The sequence below is a fragment of the Oncorhynchus masou genome, chromosome 23, assembly GCF_036934945.1.
Source record: "Oncorhynchus masou masou isolate Uvic2021 chromosome 23, UVic_Omas_1.1, whole genome shotgun sequence".
Classification (NCBI taxonomy): domain Eukaryota; kingdom Metazoa; phylum Chordata; class Actinopteri; order Salmoniformes; family Salmonidae; genus Oncorhynchus; species Oncorhynchus masou.
The window spans coordinates 26,497,282-26,520,412 of NC_088234.1; the positions used below are offsets into that span (position 1 = coordinate 26,497,282).

General features: G+C 43.2%; 1 protein-coding gene across 1 annotated transcript in view; it reads left to right on the forward strand.

Annotated features, from left to right (window-relative positions):
- Nucleotides 1-23,131, forward strand: part of LOC135510639 (NXPE family member 3-like) — a 36,913-nt gene that overhangs the window by 7,689 nt on the left and 6,093 nt on the right. The window contains exon 2 of the mRNA XM_064931718.1: nucleotides 22,996-23,107. Coding sequence (XP_064787790.1) covers nucleotides 23,015-23,107 — 93 coding nt within the window. The 5' untranslated portion in view covers nucleotides 22,996-23,014. The remainder of the gene's footprint in view (nucleotides 1-22,995; nucleotides 23,108-23,131) is intronic.

Here is a 23,131-nt window from a genome sequence, read left to right on the forward strand (position 1 = left end):
TTCAAACACAGATTCAACCACAACGACAAGGGAGGTTTTCCAATGCCTCACAAAGAAGCACACCTATTGGTAGGTGGCCAAACATTTAAAAAGCAGACATTGAATATTCCTTTGCGCATGGTGAAGATATTAATTAAACTTTGGATGGTGTATCAATACACCCAGTCACGACAAAGATACAGTCGCCCTTCCTAATGCAGTTGCCGGAGAGGAAGGAAACCCCTCAGGGATTTCCCCATTAGGTCAATGGTGATTTTAAAGCAGAGTTTAATGGCTGTGATAATAGAAAACTGAAGATGGATCAACAACATTGTGGTTACTCCACAATACTAAGTTGACAGAGTGCAATAAGACCCTAAAATAATACTGCAAAAAAACCATTTGACTAAACAAATGACTTTTTTTCCTGAATACAAAGTGTTATTTGGGACAAATTCAATACAACCCATTACTCAGTACCACTCTATATTTTCAAATATAGTTGTGGCTGCATCATGTTATGGGTATTCTTGTAATCATTAAGGGCTGGGGAGTTTTTCACAATAAAGAATAAATTGAATGAAGCTAAGCACAGCCAAAATCCTAAGGGTGAAAATACTTATGTAAAGTAGATATTTCTGTATTTCATTTTCAATACATTTGTTTCCTTACCTTAAATACACTCTATGGACAAGGAGAAAGTGCAATCAGTACTTTGGTTTTGTTAAACTAAGCCGTTCCACCAATAGCTAACAAGGTCAGTTACCCTTATCGAGTAGATTATGTTGTTTGACAAATGGGGACGAAGACCAAATAAATATTTTGGGTATAATTTGCAAAGAGGAAGTACCCTAAACATGTATTCCCAAATGTTCTCACATGCATAATTGCCTATATGCATAAAATCTGTGGTCAGAAATGTTTTAAGGAAAGCCATGGTTTATGTTTCAGCCCAACTGCATGTGGCAAGTTTGTCCCGCAACTCTAACGTTAACCTCTCTGGGTTCTTGCTTAACCCTTAACCAAAGGCTCTATTCAATATGTAACACTAAACAGATTCTGTGATGTACAGTGGGGCACAAAAATGAGGAAAAAAATCCAGAAAATCATATTGTAGGATTTTTTAATGAATTTATTTGCAAATTATGGTGGAAAATAAGTATTTGGTCAATAACAAAAGTTTATCTCAATACTTTGTTATATACCCTTTGTTGGCAATGACAGAGGTCAAACGTTTTCTGTAAGTCTTCACAAGGTTTTCACACACTGTTGCTGGTATTTTGGCCCATTCCTCCATGCAGATCTCCTCTAGAGAAGTGATGTTTTGGGGCTGTTGCTGGGCAACACGAACTTTCAACTCCCTCCAAAGAGTTTCTATGGGGTTGAGATCTGGAGACTGTCTAGGCCACTCCAGGACCTTGAAATGCTTCTTACGAAGCCACTCCTTTGTTGCCCGGGCGGTGTGTTTGGGATCATTGTCATGCTGAAAGACCCAGCCACGTTTCATCTTCAATGCCCTTGCTGATGGAAGGAGGTTTTCACTCAAAATCTCACGATACATGGCCCCATTCACTCTTTCCTTTACATGGATCAGTCATCCTGGTCCCTTTGCAGAAAAACAGCCCTAAAGCATGATATTTCCACCCCCATGCTTCACAGTAGGTATGGTGTTCTTTGGATGCAACTCAGCATTCTTTGTCCTCCAAACACGACGAGTTGAGTTTTTACCAAAAAGTTATATTTTGGTTTCATCTGACCATATGACATTCTCCCAATCTTCTTCTGGACCATCCAAATGCTCTCTAGCAAACTTCAGACGGGCCTGGACATGTACTGGCTTAAGCAGGGGGACACGCCTGGCACTGCAGGATTTGAGTCCCTGGCGGCGTAGTGTGTTACTGATGGTAGGCTTTGTTACTTTGGTCCCAGCTCTCTGCAGGTCATTCACTAGGTCCCCCCGTGCGGTTCTAGGATTTTTGCTCACTGTTCTTGTGATCATTTTGACCCCACGGGGTGAGATCTTGCGTGGAGCCCCAGATCGAGGGAGATTATCAGTGGTCTTGTATGTCTTCCATTTGGTCTTGGCCATAGTGGAGTTTGGAGTGTGACTGTTTGAGGTTGTCATCACCCTCTCTGCTCTGGGGGAATGGGAAGAGCAGCGGATCGTGTGCAGAGAATCAATAGGTATATAAGGAGACATTTGCCATTACTTTGGCACTGACTTCTTGAATTCTGAATTCATTTAGACAACCATTTGACTTCGGGTAAATTGCCACCTGACTCAAATTACTTAAAGATTCTAACTTGTTGGTTCTGAGAAGGGTCTCTCCGATATACCGTTTAACTATTGAACAGCTGTTCTCTCGCCTGTGGCCTTGGTGCTTGTAGACTGATGCAAATTATATCCAGAGCCAGTCTTTGAAACTGCAACTCTCGGTTGAGCTCAGTACCTCGCCCTAGTTGTGTGGCACAGACTCTTCGATATTCCAGTGGGGCAGGGAATCACCAGCGGGTTCTCTCATCCAGTCCAAACTTGAATCTCTCAATTTAGTAAAGCACCGACTCCAATTCAACCTCTCAGCCAGTAGAGGAGAGTCGCTACCTATCTAAATTCTTAAAAGGACTCTGACCGATTGAAACTCTGCTCCTGATTTCATGGGTCTCCTCGTCATCTCTCAAAGGTAATTAAATAACTATTATAAGCATTTAATGTAGAGATAAGTGTTATCATTGTACCAGGCATTTTATAGAGCATTAAGGCATTTGCATGTTTTTGATTAACGCTGTGTGTGACCGAGTAACAAATTGTGTATTTTGAAGTGTGTTTGATTGCAAAAGACAAAAAACAGAGTGTTTTCAAAAATAAATGGTAGTCTTATTTTGTCTCGAGCAAAAGGTTCTCTCAAAGACAGTTAACGGCACGGGAGATAACAACTCTGACACTCCCCGCTACCAGGACACTGGAAACGGGGATCAATGCTCTATGACAGAACGAGTTACCATTAAAAGACAAGGAGGAAGGTGTGTCCAGGAGTGATTCATTTAATTGTCTTATCGATCTATCTAAGTTTTATTTTCCAATCGATACATAGCCGACGGGCAGAGTAGTGAGACTAAGTTGACTAAAAGTCTTCACACTAAACTAGATACATCACAGAAGGGAAATACTCAACCACAGGGACATCATATAGAGACTGGTAGGACTAGTGCTTAATAACAACTCAAGGATCAATTAGTGGTGACACAAAGAGTCTGGAGGAGAAACGTGGGGTTCACACATCCCAGCTAGAGCTAGACCGTTGAGAGTGACAAGGCAAAAGACCTCTCTAACGCGGACAACGTATCGATATAGAAAGAGAGGCAGGGCTACGCGAGCGGTCCTGGTTATACCGAGATAACCTGAAGTATCTATAGTGCCCTGTCCAATCCAGGGAACCGGACGCTAACCACCTCTAGCACCCCGCTGCCGGCCAAGGGGCGGGGCTGAAGGTTTCGTATCGCGACAGGATGTTTACATACGTTGTCTTTATATTATTGTAATCATGTATTCTAAATAATCTTTAGGATAGGACAAATCATTGATCATTCGCTAATGGAACCTCAATAATTCTGATAAGCAAGACGAGTGGTCAATTTCTGAAAATGCATGGATAAAAGCAGCAAATACAATATTTTGTTAAGTGTTAGTTTGGTCTTCGTCCCCATGCCTCTACACGGCACGCCGTAATTTGAGACGTAATAAAGAAATACGATTACGCATTCCTGCTCCTGTCTCCCGAATCATTTATATCAGCGTGACAAACTGTCTTTGGGACATCAACCTAGTCAAAATACAAAACCCAGTTGTTTAACTTGCTCATCAGCTCAGTGTTCCACATAATGTAAACAGGTTAAGGGTTTAGATGACCTTAATCTCAAATTGTTAAAAAAAACAACAGCCGTCAATCATTACTCATCGTCCATATCTTCAAGGGGAAATGGGAGCTCATCCAGAGTTGGCATCTAACTGTTTCACCATCCTCTGGAGGAGGAGAAAACAAGATAGCTGCTGAAATCGTATCAGCCAGAGAGGCACAGATCTCCTTACACCTTGTTAATAACATTTCACAGGGAAGATAAAGAGAATACATGTTATAACAGTTTCACACCAACCTTGCTAAGAATGAGATTGGGGCAAGGTTAGCCCAAGGTACAATCTAGTGTCTCTCCTCACATTTTTAGGGCACAGCTCTGACTCTAAAAGCCTTGCCTTTTCAAATCATAATTATTGAAATATTATCCAACCCAAATTTAGAATGACAGTCCTTAGTGCTTCACGTTGGTTCTATCACTTTAATTTAAGACCCTCACTTTTCTCATCCCTTGTGGTAATGACAGATTGGTATTTCAATGGATTCTTAGTCTAAATAACTATACATTATGCAGTGTGCAGATCTCCACAATCAACCAGATACACCAAATAAACCATTTTGGACCAGCCTAAATCAATCATGGCACGGGTGACCACCCCCCTCGGTCCCCGGCACTCATCCTTCCTGGTGTTTCTTCATGTTTTTCTTCAGATAGTGTTTCAGTTTGTCCTTTTAATGGCACATGTTCAAAGTGGATGGCCCTTGATAATGTCTCTCACATTTCCATTACGGTGGTCATTATGTCTTTGTCCATTTTCCTGCCAGTACTCCAGCAGCATGAGAGACATTTGGACTGGATCTCTCTCCATGCTCACTTCACATGCATCCATGTGTACTCCTGAGAGAAAAAAAACATGAGAGAAAGGGCAGTTGAACGCTTCGACTGCTGTGTACAGGTTGCTGGCTCAGACTCAGGTCCCACGGTAGAAGTGGTGAAGGATACTGACCACCATTTTCAGCCGGATAGAGGGGGTAGAGGGGGTGTTGAGGTTCACACTGTTCATTTGCCGAATTATCTTCCATGCATCTAGATACTATCTGTGGTCACCTCGCAATAACCTCAAGAGAGGACAGACCAGACAGTTTAGTTAGGACACTTGTAATTCAGGAAATCCGGACTTCTAAGGCAAATGTCTTAAGACATAAGAGAATAACAACACACAGTTGAAACCCCCCTTCAAATTGGCGCATACTCCCCGAACATCTTGACGATCTCACTGCGGCATTACAGGTCAGGGAGTCAGAGGGCTAATCCTTAGGGAGAAATCCCAACCATCGAGCAGACCCAATTTAATGAGATGTATTATTGAAGCAGGACAAAAACAAACAAATTAGAATAAATCTAATCAAATTTTCTCTTGATAACGCCATAAGGAAATACTTGTTTCCAATAAGGTAATGGTAAAATAGACTAGAGACAGGTCTCTCCCTCTGTCCTTTTCGTGGTCTGAATCACACATTATTGATAAATTATAAACTTTTTAATTAGTTGTTTTTTGATCATTTTTTATGGGCTATGTATTTTGTCTTCCTAGTAAGGGTGATCTGGCCTCACTAGGAAGTCAAAACAGAGGTCAGAGGTCAGTCAGCCCTATTAAGTGAGTGTTTGTTTTCCTGGAGCTCAGACATCATTTAAAGATATTTCAAAATGTTGTGTATACATTGGGTTTTTCAGTACATGTCTTCTAATCAACAGAATTTACATATGTGTAACGTGTGTGTGTCACGCCTTGGTCTTAGTATTTTGTGTTTTAGTTAATTAGTTGGTCAGGCCAGGGTGTGACATGGGTTTATGTTATTGTGTTGTCGTATTGGGTTTTTTGTAGGCATTGGGATTGTGTTTAGTTTAGGTTTGGCTGCCTGAGGCGGTTCTCAATCAGAGTCAGGTGATTCTTGTTGTCTCTGATGGGGAACCGTATTTAGGTAGCCTGGGTTTCACTGTGTATTCCGTGGGTGATTGTTCCTGTCTCTGTGTAGTTTCACCAGATAGGCTGTAATTAGGTTTCACATTCCGTTTTTGTTGTTATTTATTTATATCAGTTATTTCATGTACCGCGATTCATTCATTAAAAAAACATGAGTAACCACCACGCTGCATTTCGGTCTGACTCTCTTTCGACAAACGAAGAACGCTGTTACAGAATCACCCACCACACACGGACCGAGCGGCGTGGTAACAGGCAGCGACAGCAGGAGCAGCGAAGGGAGGACGTTATGGACAGCAGAAGTATGGAGTATACGACATGGGAGGAAATAGACAGGTGGGCGGTCGACCCAGAGAGAGTGCCGGAGCCCGCCTGGGATTCGCTGGAGCAGTGCGAAGAGGGCTATAGGAGAATGGAGTTGGAGAGGCAATCACGACGGCGCAGAGGGAAGCCCGGGAATCAGCCCCAAAAATTTATTGGGGGGGGGCTTACAGGGAGTATGGCTATGCCAGGTAGGAGACCTGCGCAAACTCCCTGTGCTTACCGGGGGCTAGAGAGACCGGGCAGGCACCGTGTTATGCAGTGGTGCGCACGGTGTCCCCAGTGCGGGTGCATAGCCCGGTGCGGTATATTTCAGCTCCGCGTATTGGCTGGGCTAGATTGAGCGTCGAGCCAAATGCCATGAAGCCGGCTCTACGCATCTGGTCCCCAGTGCGTTTCCTTGGGCCGGCTTACATGGCACCAGCCTTGCGCTCGGTGTCTCCGGTTCGCCTACATAGCCCAGTGCGGGCTATTCCACCTCGCCGCACTGGCAGGGAAACCGAGAGTATTCAACCGGGTAAGGTTGGGCAGGCTCGGTGCTCAAGAGCTCCAGTGCGCCTGCACGGTCCGGTCTATCCAGTACCACCTCCACACCCCAGCCCTCCGGTAGCAGCTCCTCGCACCAGGCTTCCTGTGCGTGTCCTCGGCCCAATACCACCAGTGCCAGCACCACGCATCAGGCCTACAGTGCGCCTCGCCTCTCCTGCGCTGTCGGAGCCTTTCTCCACTCCTGCACTGTCGGAGTCTCCCGCCTGTTCAGCACTTCTAGAGCCTTCCTCCTCTACAGCGCTGCCGGAGCCTCCTGCCTGTTTGGAGCAGCCTGAGCTGCCAGTCTGCATGGAGCAGCCAGAGCTGCCAGTCTGCAAGGAGCTGCCAGTCTGCAAGGAGCTGCCAGTCTGCAAGGAGCTGCCAGTCTGCATAGAGCTGCCAGTCTGCAAGGAGCTGCCAGTCTGCAAGGAGCTGCCAGTCTGCATGGAGCAGCCAGAGCTGCCAGTCTGCATGGAGCAGCTAGAGCTGCCAGTCTGCATGGAGCAGCCAGAGCTGTCAGTCTGCTTGGAGCAGCCAGAGCTGCCAGTCTGCATGGAGCAGCCAGAGCTGTCAGTCTGCTTGGAGCAGCCAGAGCTGCCAGTCTGCATGGAGCTGCCAGTCTGCAAGGAGCTGCCAGTCTGCAAGGAGCTGCCAGAGATGTTAGTCTGCATAGAGCAGCCAGAGCTGTCAGTCTGCAAGAAGCCGCCAGAGCTGTCAATCTGCATGGAGCAGCCAGAGCCGTCAGTCAGCATGAAGCAGCCAGAGCCGTCAGTCTGCCAGGATCCGCCAGTCAGCCAGACTCTTCCAGATCTGCCAGTCAGCCAGACTCTTCCAGATCTGCCAGTCAGCCAGACTCTTCCAGATCTGCCAGTCAGCCAGACTCTTCCAGATCTGCCAGTCAACCAAACTCTTCCAGATCTGCCAGTCAACCAGACTCTTCCAGATCTGCCAGTCAACCAGACTCTTCCAGATCTGCCAGTCAACCAGACCCTTCCAGATCTGCCAGTCAACCAGACCCTTCCAGATCTGCCAGTCAGCCAGACTCTTCCAGATCTGCCAGTCGACCAGAATCTTCCAGATCTGCCAGTCGACCAGAATCTTCCAGATCTGCTAGTCGACCAGACTCTTCCAGATCTGCTAGTTGACCAGACTCTTCCAGATCCGCGAGTCAACCAGACTCTTCCAGATCCGCCAGTCAACCAGACTCTTCCAGATCCGCCAGTCAGCCAGGATCTGCCAGAACTGCCAGCCAGCCAGGATCTGCCGGATTCAACTGCCTGGCTGGGCTTCCTTTCAGTGCTGGGCTTCCTTTCAGTGCTGGGCTTCCTCTCAGTGCTGGGCTTCCTCTGTTCCAAGCTGCCCCTCTGTCCCGAGCTGCCCCTCTGTCCCGAGCTGCCCCTCTGTCCCGAGCTGCCCCTCTGTCCCGAGCTGCCCCTCTGTCCCGAGCTGCCCCTCTGTCTCGAGCTGCCCTTCTGCCCCGAGCTGACCCTCTGTCTCGAGCTGCCCCTCAGTTCAGTGGGGTTCTGGGTGAGGACTACTAGGCCATGGTCGGCGGCGAGGGTGGATTATCCCAGGACGCGTAGGGGAGGAACTATGACATTAATGGAGTGGGGTCCACATCCCGAGCTGGAACGGCCACCATGGACAGACACCCACCCGGACCCTCCCTATTGTTTTGAGGTGCGTCCGGGAGTCCGCACCTTAGGGGGGGTTCTGTCACGCCTTGGTCTTAGTATTTTGTGTTTTAGTTAATTAGTTGGTCAGGCCAGGGTGTGACATGGGTTTATGTTATTGTGTTGTCGTATTGTCGTATTGGGGTTTTTGTAGGCATTGGGATTGTGGTTGATTAGGGGTGTGTTTAGTTTACGTTTGGCTGCCTGAGGCGGTTCTCAATCAGAGTCAGGTGATTCTTGTTGTCTCTGATGGGGAACCGTATTTAGGTAGCCTGGGTTTCACTGTGTACTTCGTGGGTGATTGTTCCTGTCTCTGTGTAGTTTCACCAGATAGGCTGTAATTAGGTTTCACGTTCCGTTTTTGTTGTTATTTATTTATATCAGTTATTTCATGTACCGCGATTCATTCATTAAAAAAACATGAGTAACCACCACGCTGCATTTCGGTCCGACTCTCTTTCGACAAACGAAGAACGCCGTTACAGTGTGCTGAGAGTCGGGAAGCAAGTTCAGGGACTGAGTGTTTTAATAAATAAATGAACTAAATACAAAACAAGAAACACAAACAACACACAGACATGACACTGGAACAGAAACAATGATGCCTAGGGAAGGAACCAAAGGGAGAGACACATGTATATAGGGCAGGTAATCAAGGAGGTGATGTGGAGTCCAGGTGAGTGTCATGAGGCGCGTAATGATGGTGACAGTGCCATAACGAACGGCCTGGTGACCTAGAGGCCGGAGACAAAATGAGAAAAAAAATCCAGAAAATCACATTGTAGGATTTTTTATGAATTTATTTGCAAATTATGGTGGAAAATAAGTATTTGGTCATCTACGAACAAGCAAGATTTCTGGCTCTCACAGACCTGTAACTTCTTCTTTAAGAAGCTCCTCTGTCCTCCACTCGTTACCTGTATTAATGGCACCTGTTTGAACTTGTTATCAGTATAAAAGACACCTGTCCACAACCTCAAACAGTCACACTCCAAACTCCACTATGGCGAAGACCAAAGAGCTGTCAAAGGACACCAGAAACAAAATTGTAGACCTACACCAGGCTGGGAAGACTGAATCTGCAATAGGTAAGCAGCTTGGTTTGAAGAAATCAACTGTGGGAGCAATTATTAGGAAATGGAAGACATACAAGACCACTGATAATCTCCCTCGATCTGGGGCTCCACGCAAGATCTCACCCCGTGGGGTCAAAATGATCACAAGAACGGTGAGCAAAAATCCCAGAACCACACGGGGGGACCAAGTGAATGACCTGCAGAGAGCTGGGACCAAAGAAACAAAGCCTACCATCCGTAACACACTACGCCGCCAGAGACTCAAATCCTGCAGTGCCAGACGTGTCCCCCTGCTTAAGCCAGTACATGTCCAGGCCCGTCTGAAGTTTGCTAGAGAGCATTTGGATGGTCCAGAAGAAGATTGGGAGAATGTCATATGGTCAGATGAAACCAAAATATAGCTTTTTGGTAAAAACTCAACTCGTCGTGATTGGAGGACAAAGAATGCTGAGTTGCATCCAAAGAACACCATACCTACTGTGAAGCATGGGGGTGGAAACATCATGCTTTAGGGCTGTTTTTCTGCAAAGGGACCAGGATGACTGATCCATGTAAAGGAAAGAGTGAATGGGGCCATGTATCGTGAGATTTTGAGTAAAAACCTCCTTCCATCAGCAAGGGCATTGAAGATGAAACGTGGCTGGGTCTTTCAGCATGACAATGATCCCAAACACACCGCCCGGGCAACGAAGGAGTGGCTTTGTAAGAAGCATTTCAAGGTCCTGGAGTGGCCTAGACAGTCTCCAGATCTCAACCCCATAGAAACTCTTTGGAGGGAGTTGAAAGTTCGTGTTGCCCAGCAACAGCCCCAAAACATCACTTCTCTAGAGGAGATCTGCATGGAGGAATGGGCCAAAATACCAGCAACAGTGTGTGAAAACCTTGTGAAGACTTAAAGAAAATGTTTGACCTCTGTCATTGCCAACAAAGGGTATATAACAAAGTATTGAGATAAACTTTTGTTATTGACCAAATACTTATTTTCCACCATAATATGCAAATAAATTCATTAAAAATCCTACAATATGATTTTCTGGATTTTTTTCGTCATTTTTTTGCCCCACTGTATATCACAGAATCTGTTTAGTGTTACTTATTGAATAGAGCCTTTGGTTAAGGGTTAAGCAAGAACCCAGAGAGGTTAACGTTAGAGTTGCGGGACAAACTTGCCACATGCAGTTGGGCTGAAACATAAACCATGGCTTTCCTTAAAACATTTCTGACCACAGATTTTATGCATATTGACAATTATGCATGTGAGAACATTTGGGAATGCATGTTTAGGGTACTTCCTCTTTGCAAATTATACCCAAAATATTTATTTGGATTTCGTCCCCATTTGTCAAACAACATAATCTACTCGATAAGGGTAACTGATCTTGTTAGCTATTGGTGGCACGGCTTAGTTTAACAAAACCAAAGTACTGATTGCACTTTCTCCTTGTCCATAGAGTGTATTTAAGGTAAGGAAACAAATTTATTGAAAATGAAATACAGAAATATCTACTTTACATAAGTATTTCCACCCTTAGGATTTTGGCTGTGATTAGCTTCATTCAATTTATTCTTTATCGTGAAAAACTCCCCAGCCCTTAATGATTACAAGAATACCCATAACATGATGCAGCCACAACTATATTTGAAAATATAGAGTGGTACTGAGTAATGAGTTGTATTGAATTTGTCCCAAATAACACTTTGTATTCAGGAAAAAAAGTTATTTGTTTAGTCAAATGGTTTTTTTGCAGTATTATTTTAGGGTCTTATTGCACTCTGTCAACTTAGTATTGTGGAGTAACCACAATGTTGTTGATCCATCTTCAGTTTTCTATTATCACAGCCATTAAACTCTGCTTTAAAATCACCATTGACCTAATGGGGAAATCCCTGAGGGGTTTCCTTCCTCTCCGGCAACTGCATTAGGAAGGGCGACTGTATCTTTGTCGTGACTGGGTGTATTGATACACCATCCAAAGTTTAATTAATATCTTCACCATGCTCAAAGGGATATTCAATGTCTGCTTTTTAAATGTTTGGCCACCTACCAATAGGTGCGCTTCTTTGTGAGGCATTGGAAAACCTCCCTTGTCGTTGTGGTTGAATCTGTGTTTGAAATTCACTGCTCGACTGAAGGACCTTACAGATATTTGTATGTGTGAGGTACAGAGATGAGGTAGTCATGCACACAGAGTCCATGCAATGTATTATGTGACTTGTTAAGCACATTTCATTTTTTTACTAATTTAGACTTGCCATAACAAATATGTTGAACACTTATTCACTCAAGACATTTCAGCTTTTCATATGTAATTTGTAAGAATTCCCCCTTGACATTATGGGGTACTGTGTGTACGCCAGTGACAAAACATCTACATTTAATCTGTTTTAAATTCAGGCTGTAACATAACAAAATGTTGAGCTGTGAATACTTTCTGAAGGCACTGTCCTTTTAGAAGTTTCTCCCATTTCCACAGAGAAACTCTGGAGCTCTGTTAAAGTGACCATCGGGTTCTTGGTCACCTCCCTGACTAAGTCCCTTCTCCCCCGATTGCTCAGTTTGGCTAGCTCTAGGGAAGAGTCTTGGTGGTTCCAAACTTCTTCCGTTTAAGAATGATGGAGGCCAATGTGTAGGAGGAAACACTGTACACTTTGCGACCGTATCAGCGTGCACTGCGCCCAGCCCGCCACAGGAGTCACTAGTGCGCGATGGGAAAAGGATATCCCTGCTTAGACCACTGCACTACTCGGGAGACCCCCAACTGTGGGACCTTATAAAGACCGGTGTGTGCCTTTCCAAATCATGTCCAATCAATTGTATTTAAGACAGGTGGACTCCAATCAAGTTGTAGAAACATGAGGATGATCAATGGAAACAGGATGCACCTGGGGATGCACTCGAGCTCAATTTCAAGTCTCATAGCAAAGGGTCTGAATACGTATGTAAAGCTAGAAAATTACCCATCGTGTGACCTGTGAGGAGGAAGTTTGTTATTGTTGCCTCATGTAGAGTGCTCTGTATCAGTTGTCTGCCAACAATATTCATCCATCCTTTACGTCGTATGCCATAGGAAGCTTTGTCAGTGAGTATTTCCATTCCTTTTGCATGCGTCTTTCGTTTCTGAGCATTATTTGTGGAATTTGGATGTGTATGTTTACTTCGTGGACTAGATGGACAGCACTAGCTTAATTGCTACAGTATGTTAGCCTAGCTTTTGCTTGTTGTCAGTGAGTAAAATATCAGGTTCGGTTCATATCTAGTTTGTATTTTAGGACAGATTACATTGTCTTATGCAGACATTATTGCCTTTTTCAGTTTCATACTATTTCAACTCAATGAATCTTGTGAACATGGAGATCATGATTTGAGGATTATTTTTGGGAAGGAGTTTGTCAATATGCACACTAACACATACGGAGGACAGTATAAAAACATACTTGGATGCTGTAAAAAGTGTTACCAAAATGCTAATAAGCTATTACGTTCCCCAGCAAGAAACCCCAAATTGTCCTCAAAACAGAAGGGGGAACTAAAAAAAGTCACTAAAACAAAACAGGTGGTGTTCTAGGAGTGGTTTTGAAAGACACTCATGGGTATGTCCACTGAAATTTGACTAGCAACAACTGGGCCCTAAAAGACACCCAGAATGAGCACACACTAAAGTTGCCCAAGAGGCAAACAAAACCCACACCAAACTTAAAAGACAGGAAGCAAACCAAAACAAAAAAAGAGAAGATCAGAAAGTTCTTACAAATCAAAATAGGGAGTGCCAACTCATCTCACATAAGACAAAATATGCAGTCAAACAAAATGTGTGCCAGGGCTACATACTGACTAAACAAAGCCCACCCTTGAAAGACAATCATCAACCAAGTTGTCCCTACCAAGGACATGTCTGATTTCAAAGGGAAACTCCTGCAATATGAGACTCCGACGAAGGAGTCAGCAATTATTGGAGCTCGTCTTTTGCAGGAAAACGAGAGGGTTATGATCGATATAGACCACCAGAGGGGTAGAGGCCGATACATGAACCTCAGTGCTGAAGAGCCAGTACAAAGCGAGCGTTTCCTTCGATAGTCAAGTACAGTTCCTTTGAAAAGTACCCCACAGGTTGCTCAACATCTCCTGCAGAGACTAAAAGGGTCTTTGTCATCTCAAAAGCTTCCTTTCAACATTCTGTTTCAGACTAGGACAAAATGAGTTATGCAAAATACGGACATATGTCTTGTTGACCTACCATACTACCATCGTGAGTCAACCTCAGTATCTCGTCAAAGTGTAACTGGAACGACATTTTGAGATACTGGGCCTTTCATCTTGCCCAGAAGTGGCACGTGAATGCCAAGGGGGAACTAACAATCAAAACAAAACTGGTGGGGATCTGTAAAACACTCATGGGGAAAGAAAACACTCACTGAAAGATGCCTAGCAATAACTGGGCCCTAAGACACCCAATTTGCCCAAGAAGAGGCAAACTAAATAAAACCCATATAAAACTTAAAAGGCAGGAAGACTTAAAAAAAAAAAAAAAAAAAGGTTGCGCCAACTAAAGGTGTTAACCCTCCACATCTCCCAAGCCCACTGGGTCAGCTGCTTTTAAAAATTACCTGTGCCAGCACAGGTGATACACTGTCTGACTAACAAGATGACAAGCCAGCACAGGTGTAACACACACTGACTAACGAGGTGACACCAATCTGTGCGTCCAACGTGCTGAAGTCTAACCTCGAAACAGAAAAGCCTGTAACATAAGCCTTGTCATGTTTTCCCCCAGAAATTATCATTATAATGATTAGACATGTTATCGTTATTAGTATCAGTGTAATTATCCCCTTGATCCACATTATCATAGATAAGTTACTTCCAAATGAAATACACAAAAAACAATATGGATCGCCATAATGCAACAGCGACTCTCCTAAACTTCATTCACCTCTCTATCTCTTGGTGGTTTGTATTTCGATGACAGCCCCGTCCAGCCCTTTATCCCTACAGTAGCTACCGATTAGTGATTGGATGTTTGCCTCTAGTCCTGATATTACTGGTTCTGATTGCCTTCCTGCAGAGGACCAAAACTGCTGCTTCATGGGGTGTGTGTGATTGTTCTGACCTGCTGGATCATAACTGGTGCGTGAAATCCCTAATTCAAACACTCGTGGACCTTTTTGAACTACTTTTTAAATGTATGTTTTTGTTAAGATAATCACAGATTTGTATGTGATTGGAAATATCAACAAGGAAGGAAGGAAGCATTTCTAATGTGACGGAAAAGGGCCATGTCTTTCTCCTACTTGTGTCATAACATTCACAACATGTATCTGATTATACTTTTATTTTTATTCCAAACACTGACTACTACATTCCTGTGATAATTGGCCAAAAAGACTGTTCAGCTTTTGTTTTTCATGGAAATTCACGACAAAGCTCAATTAATTTCCCAAAACAAGCTACAACCAAACCATCACCAACGGGAGCTACAACCAGACAATCACCAACCCAAACGACTTAAACAAAACTCTATACCTGTTTGCTTTCACTACCTGTGTGCTGTGGATTGTGGGGATTGCACTGACACTGGTTGCTCTCAAGAAGAAACTAGGCACTGTACAGAACAACATAGAACAACACACATAATGGTTCTTCATTCAGTTGGTCCAGGAATGATGTTCAGCAAATATTATCCTTCGCATTGCTGACCACCACAGTAGTCTCCATCTGCTTTTGTGTCTACTCCTCTGCCTATCCGGGGATAGCAGGAAGCTCTGCTCCCTACCTGTACAGGGATAGTTCTGCACTTGTAATCCTTGGGTGGGCCACCTAAACATTTTTTTCAGGCCGAGATGGAAATACACTTTCACTGTAAACTCAAACGACCTAAACTAGATATAGGATAGTACAAACTATAATGGACCAATATGTTTAAATAAATAATCTTTGAGGACTAACAATCACCAAAATAAAAGACAGACAGGGCGATTTGAAAATTCCCCAAAACAATGAATGGAGCAGTATTGGTTTTGAAATGTATATATGTTCGAGCAAAAGAACACAGCATTAACCATGGCCAAATGTACATAACTACAAGAAATTTGCTTTAAAACATTTTCTCTCAGCTCCATGTCAAAATGTGTAGAATTGCAGGAAATGATCTTTAAAATTCTAAAATGTATCTACACCGACAACATGGGGGACTCTTTTCTCAAAATCCTGCCGCCTAAACACATTTTTTTTATCCAGAAAAAAAACCCTGTTATAATTTGGCAAGCTGAATTTGATTAGCTGAGCACCTTCCTAATGTTGGGACCACCTCCAGGAGCAGAGCCTAAACGACAATACTAAATTATCATTCACATGCTATGTTCAATGAAATGTGATGTCAACCGAATAGATGTTCTCATGACAGAACCGTATTTTGGGTTATGCTCACAGTGCATTATAAGTTATTCTTCAAGAATAAATCGGTCAGCTGTATATCACTCGATTAAATTAACATTTAATAGCAGAAAATCTTCCAGATTGTTTCAGAAAATGCCCAAACAGTCACTACCTCAAAAAAGCCAACAAGTTAGTTTTAATTACACTCATATGGCAGTCAGTACTAACTGAAATACATGAGTGTAACAGGAATTTCCAGGTGAACCAAAAAGGAGATCAGGTGTTCATAAAGTCAATTGATTCAATCTTCTTTACAAGTTTTTTTGCAAACAGGGAGAATATCATTCAGCACAGAAGCAGAGAGAAATGTCTAATTTGTCTTCTCTAGATCAGACCCTTATATTCTAATCACACAGCACCAAATGTTCTGTAAACACTGGCCTTAGAGGCGTGTAGGATGTAAAAACAAGATCGTGATGTCATTACCTGGAATTGCTCGGAAGGCAAGCATTTCGCTACACCCACAATAACATGTGCTAAATATGTGCATGTGACCAATGAAATTTGATTTGATCGCAGGTAAAATAAAACAGTAGTGTGTGCTTTGCCCAGTCTGGCGACAGCCAAATCAACAGGTAGTTTAATCTTTACATTCAAGTCTAGAGACCTGCTCTCTCACTTTTAACTAGTACCCTCATTGGATATGATTGCGCCTTTCCACCTTCCATTCAACACCATTCGGTTGTTCTACTACTACATTTCCGCATTAGTATTTAAATTCAGCAAGTAAAAGATTGCAGCAGACAACCCAGTCAGTCGGTAGCGTTCTTTTGGTCCGTCTTCGCGACAAGGATTCTGGCTAAATCAGGTAACAGAGGACTACACATGGTACATTACAAGTTGATTTCAAGAAATATAAATGGAAGGTTGCTCAGCCATTTCCTGGTTGTATGGATTGTTACCGGTTTGCGTGGATTCAGTTTGTCACAAAACAAGTATAGTGTAGAGAAACATTGTGCAATTTAAACGGCTGTGAAATATCTGTTCAATAACCAAAAATGATGTATAGAGTAACTGTATGTATAGCCTCTTTAAAGGGAAAATGTCACCCAAATTACAAACAAACCACTATCTCCAAATGTTAACTTCTTATTATCTGTGTGTGCCCAAAATTCAATGTAAATCAGTATCCCACAAATTAGCATGTTTCGTGTCCAAATTATACCAACATTTCTAAAAATGGATTGTGTTGCTCAATAATGTTAATTGTGAGATGATTTCAACATGAAACCATGAAGGGTTGGGCTCAAATTTACCCTAGCTGCCTATCTTACCCAATGATAATGTATAGGGCATTTGGAAAGTATTCAGACCCCTTGACTTTTTTTTCCACATACATTACAGCCTTATTCTAAAATGCATTGAATACAAAAAAATACGAATCAATCTAGGCACTGTACAGAACAACATAGAACAGGTTTTAGAGATAAAAAATTAAAAAGCAGAAATGCCTAATTTACGTAAGTATTCAGACCCTTTGCTATGAGATTCGAAATTGAGCTCAGGTGCATCCTGTTTCCATTGACCATCATTGATGTTTCTACACATTGATTAGAGTCCACCAATGGTAAATTCAATTTATTGGACATGATTTGGAAAGGCACACAGCTGTCAATATAAGGTCACAGAGTTGACAGTGCATGTCAGAGCAAAAACCAAGCCATCAGGTCGAAGGAATTGTCTGTAGAGCTCCGAGACAGGATTCTGTCTGCGGCAAAGATCTGGAGAAGGGTACCAAAACATTCATGCAGCATTGAAGGTCCCTAAGAACACAGTGGCCTCCATCATTCATAAATATAAGAAGTTTGGAACCACCAACACTCTTCCGAGAGCTGGCTGCCCAGCCAAACTGAGCAATCGGAGGAGAAGGGCCTTGGTTAGGGAAGGGACCAATCACATTATCTGTAACTTTCTCACGGGAAACCTTCACTCTTGCGCTGACATTGAGAAACAAAACATGCCAATTTGAAAAAAAAGAACAGGAGTTTTTTTTGGTGAGAATTAAGACGACTTTCGAGTAGTAAGACATGTATGTATGTATGTATGTATAAATGCAACAGATACCATTAATAAGAAGGGGCTAGAAGCAGCTACTGAGTGGCTAGGACAGGCAAGCCCCATACTATTGTGGAGGACTTAATTCTTTCTGCTGCCCCAGATATGGCTGGGACAATGCAGGGGGAAAAGGCAAATAAAACTACACAGACAATGCCTTCATCAAACAGCACTGCTTCACGATGCATCAGTGACATGGCAGGAGATGTTTTGAGACAATTACTGCTTCGCATACAAGCCAGCGAATTCTATGCATTACAGCTGGATGAGTCAACAGACGTGGCGGGCCTGGCACAGCTCCTGGTATATGTCCGTTACATTTATGGGAGGTCAATTAAGGAAGACATTCTCTTCTGCAAACCACTGGAAACCAGGACAACAGGAGAGGCTATTTTTAAAGTACTGGACAGCTTTGTGACATCAAACGGACTTTTACAACATTCAGAAGTGTGCTGGTTATCAAGGGGCAAAGTATTGACACGTTTTTTTTTAAATTGAGAGACAAGCTTAAAGTTTTCTTTACTGACCATCATTTTCACTTGTCGAACCTCTTGCATGATGACGAGTTTCTCACACAACTGGCCTATCTGTGTGATGTTTTTTCTCGCCTGAATGATCTAAATCTAGGATTACTGGGACTCTCAGCAACTATATTCAATGTGCGGGACAAAATTGAGACTATGATTTAAGAAGTTGGAGCTCTTCTCTGTCTGCATTAACAAGGACAACTCACAGGTCTTTCCATCATTATAGGATTTTTTGTGTGTGCAAATGAACTCAAGCTTACGGACAATGTCAAATGTGATATAGCGAAGCACCTGAGTGAGTTGGATACGCAATTACGCAGGTACTTTCCCGAAATGGACGACACAAACAACTGGATTCGTTATCTCTTTCATGCCCTGCCTCCAGTCTACTCACCGATATCTGCACAAGAGAGCCTCATCGAAATTGCAACAAGTGGTTATGTGAAAATTTGATTTAATCAGAAGCCACTGCCAGATTTCTGGATATGGCTGCGCTCAGAGTATCCTGCCTTGGCCAATCGCACTGTTAAGACACTGATGCCCTTTGCAACCAAGTACCTATGTGAGAGTGGATTCTCGGCCATCACTAGCATGAAAACTAAATACATGCGCAGACTGTGTGTGGGAAATGATTTAAGACTCTCTCCAAGACAACCCAACATTTCAGAGTTATGTGCATCCTTTCAAGCACACCTGCCTCATTAACCTGTGGTGAGTTATTCACCATTATAGTTGAACAAATAAGGTTTTATATGTAAGATGGCTAAAATAAAGAGCAAAATGATTGATTCTTTTTATATTATTATTTGTGCCCTGTTCCTATAACAGCTCTTTGTCACTTCCCACGAGCCGGGTTGTGACCAAAACTCACACTCATTCTCATGTTTAATAAATTTATCGTATAATGTGTGTGTGTGGCAGGCTTACCATGATGGCAAAATACATTTGAGAGTGCTCTGACCCTGGTGCTAGAGGGGTACGCAGTTGTAGGTTGAATGTTTGAAGGGGTACGGGGCTATAAAGTTTGGGAACCACTGGCCTAGACTAAAAACTCAAGGAATGAGGTAACTCCTATTTCAAGAGAGAATAAATCAAATATTATTTGTCACATGCACCGAATACAATGAATACCATGAAATGCTTACTTACAAGTCTGCTGCTGCTGCTCTCTGTTTATCATATATGCATAGTCACTTTAACTATACATTCATGTACATACTACCTCATTGGCTAACCGGGCTGTTTGCATTGTGTCCCGCCACCCACCACCCGCCAAACCCTCTTTTACGCTACTGCTACTCTCTGTTCATCATATATGCATAGTCACATTAATCATATGTACATACTACCTCAATCAGCCTGACTAACCGGTGTCTGTACGTAGCCTCACTACTTTTATAGCCTCGCTACTGTATATAGCCTGTCTTTTTACTGTTGTTTTATTTCTTTACTTACCTATTGTTCACCTAATACCTTTTTTGCCCTATTGGTTAGAACCTGTAAGTAAACATTTCACTGTAATGTCTACACCTGTTGTATTCAGCACACGTGACAAATCAAATTTGATTTGATTTGACCAAGAACGCAGTTAAGAAAATATTTAGTAAACAAACTAAAGTAAGAAAGTAACACAATAAAATAGCAATAGCAAGGCTATATACAGGGAGTACCGGTACCGAGTCAATGTGAAGGGGTACAGGTTAGTCAAAGAAATTGAGGTTATATGTACATGTAGGTAGGGGTAAAGTGACTATGCATAGGTAATGAACAGTGAGTCACAGCAGTGTAAAAAAAACAGGGGGTCAATGCAAATAAGCCGGGTATTTTGGTATTTTATTAGGATTCCCATTAGCTGTTGCAAAAGCAGCAGCTCCTCTTCCTGGGGTCCACACAAAACATGAAACATGACATAATACAGAACATCAATAGACAAGAACAGCTCAAGGACAGAACTACATACATTTTTTCAAAAGGCACACGTAGCCTACATATCAATGCATACACACAAACTATCTAGGACAAAAAGGGGAGAGGCATTGTGCTGTGAGGTGACATTTGAAACCAGGTTTGCTGTTTATTTGAGCAACATGAGATGGAAGAAAGTTCCATGCAATAAGGGCTCTATATATCTCTATACTGTACGCTTTCTTGAATTTGTTCTGGACTTTGGAACTGTGAAAAGACCCCTGGTGGCATGTCTGGTGGGATAAGTGTGTGTGTTGACTACGAAAACCATTTGGGATTTTCAACACATTGTTTCTTATAAAAATAAGAAGTGATGCAGTTAGTCTCTCCTCAACTCTTAGCCAAAAGAGACTGGCATGCATAGTATTTATATTAGCCCTCTGATTACAAGGAAGAGCTAAATGTGTCGCTCTGTTCTGGGCCAGCTGCAGATTAACTAGGTCATTTGTTGCAGCACTGGACCACAGTACTGGACAATAATCAATATTAGACAAAACTAGAGCCTGCAGAACTTGCTTTTTGGAGTGTGGTGTCACAACCATTGAATCTATATGTTTTTACCATGACAGTTTCAATCTAAGGTAATGCCAAGTGTCTCCTCAACTTGTTCAACAGCCACACCATTCATTACCAGATTCAGCTGAGGTCTAGAACTTAAGGCATGATTTGTACCAAATTGTATTAACTGTTCAGCAGGGGGTAGAAGCTGTTAAGGAGCCTTTTGGACCTAGACTTGGCACTCTGATACTGCTTTCCGTGCGGTAGCAGAGCGAACAGTCTATGACAAGGGTGGCTGGAGTCTTTGACAATTTGTAGGGCCTTCCTCTGACACCGCCTTGTATAGAGGTCCTGGGTGGCAGGAAGCTTGGCCCCAGTGATGTACTTGGCCATATGCACTTCCCTCTGTAGTGCCTTGCGGTCGGAGGTTGAGCTGTTGCCATACCAGGTGGTGATGCATCCAGTCAGGACGCTCTCGTTGGTGCAGCTGTAGAGGTTGAGGATCTGAGGACCCATACCAAATCTTTTCAGGTGTCCTGAGGGGCAATAGGCATTGTCGTGCCCTCTTCACAACTGTCTTGGTTGGTGATAGTTTGTTGGTGATGTGGACACCAAGGAACTTGAAGCCCCTGTCCTGCTGCACTAATGCATGTGAATGGTGGTGTGCTCGGCCCTCCTTTTCCTGTAGTCCACGATCATCTCCTTTGTCTTGATCACGTTGAGGGAGAGTTTGTTGTTCTGGCACCACACTGCCAGGTCTCTGACCTCCACCCTATAGGCTGTCTCATCGTTGTTGTTGTTCAGGCCTACCACCGTTGTCGTCTGCTATCTTAATGAAGGTGTTGGAGTCGTGCTTGGCCTCAGTCATGGGTGAACAGGGAGTACACAAGGGGACTAAGCATGCAACCCTGAGGGGCCTTTGTTTTGAGGATCAGCGGGTCAGATGTGGTGTTGCCTACCCTTACCACCTGGGACGGCTCGTCAGGAAATCCAGTATCCAGTTGCAGAGGGAGGTGTTTAGGGTCTTTAGCTTAGTGATGAGCTATGAGGGCACTATGGTGTTGAACGCTGAGCTGTAGTCAATGAACAGCATTCTCACGTAGGTGTTCCTTTTGTCCAGGTGGGAAGGGGCAGTGTGGAGTGCAATAGAGATTGCGTCATCTGTGGATATGTTGGGGCGGTATGTGAATTGGAGTGGGTCTAGGGTTTCTGGGATCATGGTGTTGATGTTAGCCATGACCAGCCTTTCAAAGCACTTCATGGCTACAGATGTGTGCCATGGCTATGTCCATGTAATCTGTGTCATCTTCCAGGTCTATGTGCTTCTTTCACAATGGACTGTAAAAGGTGCTTACCTGTGTTCTCGACTCTTGCATTATTGTATTATTTTCCTGGGACACCTCCCGCCTCCCCCAACAGCAGCCAGAGTCTTGTGAAATCACAAGATAGTATTCTAGGAGGAAAAAAAGGTTTAATCAGCTAGTTTAACCGGTGTATGATCTGATTTGTTCCAGCTTTCCTGCAAATTGAGTTGCATGCAACTATGTTGTATTTGGATTACTTCATGAAACACCCCAAGCAACTGATAAGTAATTACTCTGCAACTTTGTGGCATCCAGTTGCAAAAACGTCTACTTTGTGAAACTAGTTGTAAGCAACAGTCAATCAAAACAAATGCTTTTGTCACCTGATCCATAGCTGTCTTTGCTGCAGGATCTGCAATCAAGTTGAGTAGAAGAGACATTAGCCTGATGGGAGCTTTAAATAAATATTGTAATCATGGACAGTCATGGTTTATTTTCATGGTTTATTAGTCAGTAAATGTTATTTTTCTGGTGAGGCTAGGTTGTTATAGTATTTTTTTACAAGAAGATCAACTTTTTTTTCCTGCTCGCTTTCTTTCGAAATGGGTAAAGCAATAGTCACGTGGGAAAATATGAAATTAAGATGAAATTCTTAATCTGGTGTGCCTCGCCCAGATCAACATGAATTTGTATGGGGTCTAGGTCTGATAAACGCACACCGTGTTTTGGAATATCAAATACAGATAAGGTCATTGGAGAAGCATGTTAACAGTTACCAGCTTCTATGTATCCATATAAAGGGTACTGGAGACTGGGGCCATGTGGAAGTGCCTGTCCAAATATGTCTGCATCTTCCTCCTGCTGACCCTGTCAGGCGTCTTCTTCCTGTTCCGCAACATCAGCATTCTAGAGGTGAGGAGGAAAGTGATCTTCCCC